Source organism: Neomonachus schauinslandi, unplaced genomic scaffold (assembly GCF_002201575.2).
Source record: "Neomonachus schauinslandi unplaced genomic scaffold, ASM220157v2 HiC_scaffold_1414, whole genome shotgun sequence".
Taxonomy (NCBI): domain Eukaryota; kingdom Metazoa; phylum Chordata; class Mammalia; order Carnivora; family Phocidae; genus Neomonachus; species Neomonachus schauinslandi.
The window spans coordinates 1-2957 of record NW_025410104.1 but is presented as its reverse complement, the minus strand read 5'-3'; the positions used below and the strand labels follow the sequence as shown (position 1 = coordinate 2957).

Genomic DNA, 2957 nt, shown 5'->3' with positions numbered 1-2957 from the left:
ATCAACTAAGGCCGCCTGGTGAGTCATGGCAGAGAACCATGAATGCCCAGAGAATTGCCCTCCCCTGACTTCTCCTCTAAAGTCAGGCCAATAGCCAGGCTAGGTATAAGTAATATCTGCAAAGGGGCCCTTCCCACCTCCCTCCCTCCCGCCCCCTCTCTGGCTCTTCGCACCCTTGCCTCGGGTCTCTAAGTACAGCAGTTCCCACTGAGGTATATGACAGGACTCACAAGGAAGGGCCGGGTCTGGCCTTGCATCTCTCCCATGGGCAGGGCGGGCCCAGCTGCCTTTTCTCCCATCCCCTGATGGTCCTGGGATCCTGGATAGCATTGGGGAACAGGTCACACGGAGGCCTGTCCTCTAGTGCCCAGACTGTATTCTTCCCACATTGCCTACAACTTCCTCTGGACCCTACGTCGTCAGCGAGACCCTGCTCCTCCCTCAAACTTCTTGCCTTCTTTGTAATTCTCAATGCCAGGAATAACCTCCCCTGGCTCACACCACAATCCCCTTTGCATCTGGGGCCTCCTCAGTCAAGAAGTATTCCTGCCTAAGGAGGAGGAGGGGTCAATGTCTCATACTCACCCCCTTCTTCAGGGAAGAATCCATGTAGGTGTGCTCTAGACAGGGGGTCCTTCCTCATGGGGCTTGTCCCGTGCTGGCATCCCAGAAGCTGAGTTTGTGATCGGGTATGGCCTACGGGAAGCCCCCCAAGGCTCCCTGGTCTGGAAATGGCCCACTGGACTGGCCCAAGCAACTTACACTTGGTCTCACTTTCTCTACCTGCAAGCTCCCTCTCCTGACCCGAGGAGACAGGCGTCATGGAGACACTCTGCACACACAGGAGCTCAGAAAGAGAATTACGGATGCTGCTTTTGTATACAAAACAACTTTATTAAAAATTCAGCAATTTGGAAAACAAAGCCTTCACAAGCATTCTATCAAAAAGTACAAATTTTAAATAAATGAGTCAGAAAAGAGGCAGCCAGATCCACCAGCCGCAGTCACAACCCTCGGGCAAGGGAGGAGGTGCCCAGAGCCCCCCAGGAAGGCTGGGCACAGGGCTCTTTGGATGTGTGCAGGGCCAGGTCCTGGAGCTACCAGGCAAGGGCCCTGACTCAGTTTTCCTTTCCTTGGAAAAACAGAAAGAACCTGGAAAGTGCAGGAAATTCTGAGTCTGAAGCAGAAAGGCACGAAAGTCACGTGTAAGGCACGAATGCAGACTGCAGCTCGAGGCACGGGGAGCAGATGGGTGGGTGGTCAGAGCCCAGGGTCCCTGGCTCTGGCCATTCCCCTGACTGGTGTCACCTCTAGGTTTGGGCGCAGGTTAAGGTAGATCAAGTGGACGGCACGGTCCCTGCAACCAGGGGCCCGGAGCCAGTCTTTAGAACAGATGTGTTGCTTCGCTGACAAACTGGGGTCTAGCCCCAGCCAGGGCGAGAAAGGCCACATGGCCCCTAAGAAATCCCCCCAGTGGGGAGCACCAGGCCTCCTGTCCAACCAACCCTGTACTCTGAGCCACTGTGGGCACCCACCGTGGACAAGGAACTTCTGAGGGCAGTGCCGGCCATCCAGGCATCTGGAGAAGCCCCAAGTCCCCCGGACTAGGGTTTCTCCAAATGGCAGGTAGCTGGCATTGTCAACAGCAGTCCCCAACAGTCGCCAGCCCATACCCACGGTCACTGGTGACAGGCCTCCCTGGTGACGTTAGGCAGCGGGTAGGCAAAGAGGGAGAAGTCTAGGATGTACTTGGGCAGCACATCCTGCAGGAGGGCCCGCGGGGCGCTGCACAGGTGGTAGTGCAGGCTCTCGGGGCTGGCCGGCCGGTACCAGGCCTGGCGCGCGGGGAAGCGGACGTGGGGCGGTGCCCGCACCCACTCCAGCACCTGGTTGGCATCAGCCTCCAGCCTCTCATAGGAGCCTACAAAGTCATAGTGCACCGCACAAGGCTGGCACAGGTGGTACACGGGCATCCAGTGCTCATTCATCCGCTCAGGGTCCTCGTCCACCAGGTATCTCAGGAATTCGGGGAAGGTGACATCGTCCCCCGCAGGGCTCGGCCCCGCGCCAGCCCTGTACCGCCTCACGATCTCAGCCCCGTAGCGCTGCTGGTACTCTCGGATTTCGCCAAACTTGTTGCGGTAGGCGGACAGCAGGCGCTCCAAGGGGTCCCGCACAAACAGGAACTTGAAGTAGTGCTGTAAGCGGTAGCGAATCTCCTCGGGCCGCAGGTCTGCCAGGAACACCAGGTCATTGCGGTGGTCCATCTTGAGGCGCACGTCCACGCTGTCCAGGACGCCCGCCAGCACCTTCAGCAGCCGCTTCCAGTTCGAGCAGGCCACCTTGGGGACGTAGCAGTAGAGAAAGCGGTAGCGGTCACTCACGAGGATGTGGCGCAGTAGGGTGCGCCGCTGCCCCACGGGCAAGTCCCACGGGTCCCGGGGCATGCCCGGTTGTCCGCACACGGCCCGCAGGGTCCGGTTCCGGACGTCCTGCCTCACCTGCAAGTCCGGGTCCCCGGCCTCCAGGGACAGCCCCCCAGGCCTGGGGAGGGCCTGGCGCCAAGCCGCGCCCTCGCGGCTGGGAGGGTGCAGAGGAAGGGGCTTCATGTCGGCCAGGATGCCCCGCTCGATCATGAGCAGCAGCCCGCTGGAGGCCACGATCACCGCGAACATCAGCATGGACGGCAGCAGCAGGGGCGGCCCCCCCAGCCCGGCCCGGGCCCTGCCCAGCGGGGCCCGCCTCAGCGCCCGGCCCAGGGGCTCGGCGCCATTTGGGGCCGCCAGGGGGGTCAGCGGGCGGGGGAACATGGTGCTCCCGGGGTGGGGGCCTGCGCCGGCCCGGCCGGTCGGAGGGCGGCCCGGGAGGCGGGCCCGGGCTGGGGGCGGGAGCCGGGGGCTCGGGCCCGCAGCTGCGGGGAGGGCTCGGCGCTGACCCCCCTGGCGGCCCCAAATGGC

General features: G+C 62.0%; 1 protein-coding gene across 1 annotated transcript; it reads right to left on the bottom strand.

Annotated features, from left to right (window-relative positions):
- Window positions 1–885: 885 nt before the first annotated feature.
- CHST14 (carbohydrate sulfotransferase 14) lies at window positions 886–2810 on the bottom strand. Its single transcript, XM_021695555.2, has one exon. It carries the CDS (start codon window positions 2808–2810, stop codon window positions 1680–1682), a length of 1131 nt encoding a protein of 376 aa, XP_021551230.1. The 3' UTR covers window positions 886–1679.
- Between the last annotated feature and the right edge of the window lie 147 nt (window positions 2811–2957).

Excerpts from the sequence above, each read along its gene's own strand:
- CHST14 (XM_021695555.2), bottom strand. The coding sequence starts at position 2,810 with ATGTTCCCCCGCCCGCTGACCCCCCTGGCGGCCCCAAATGGCGCCGAG.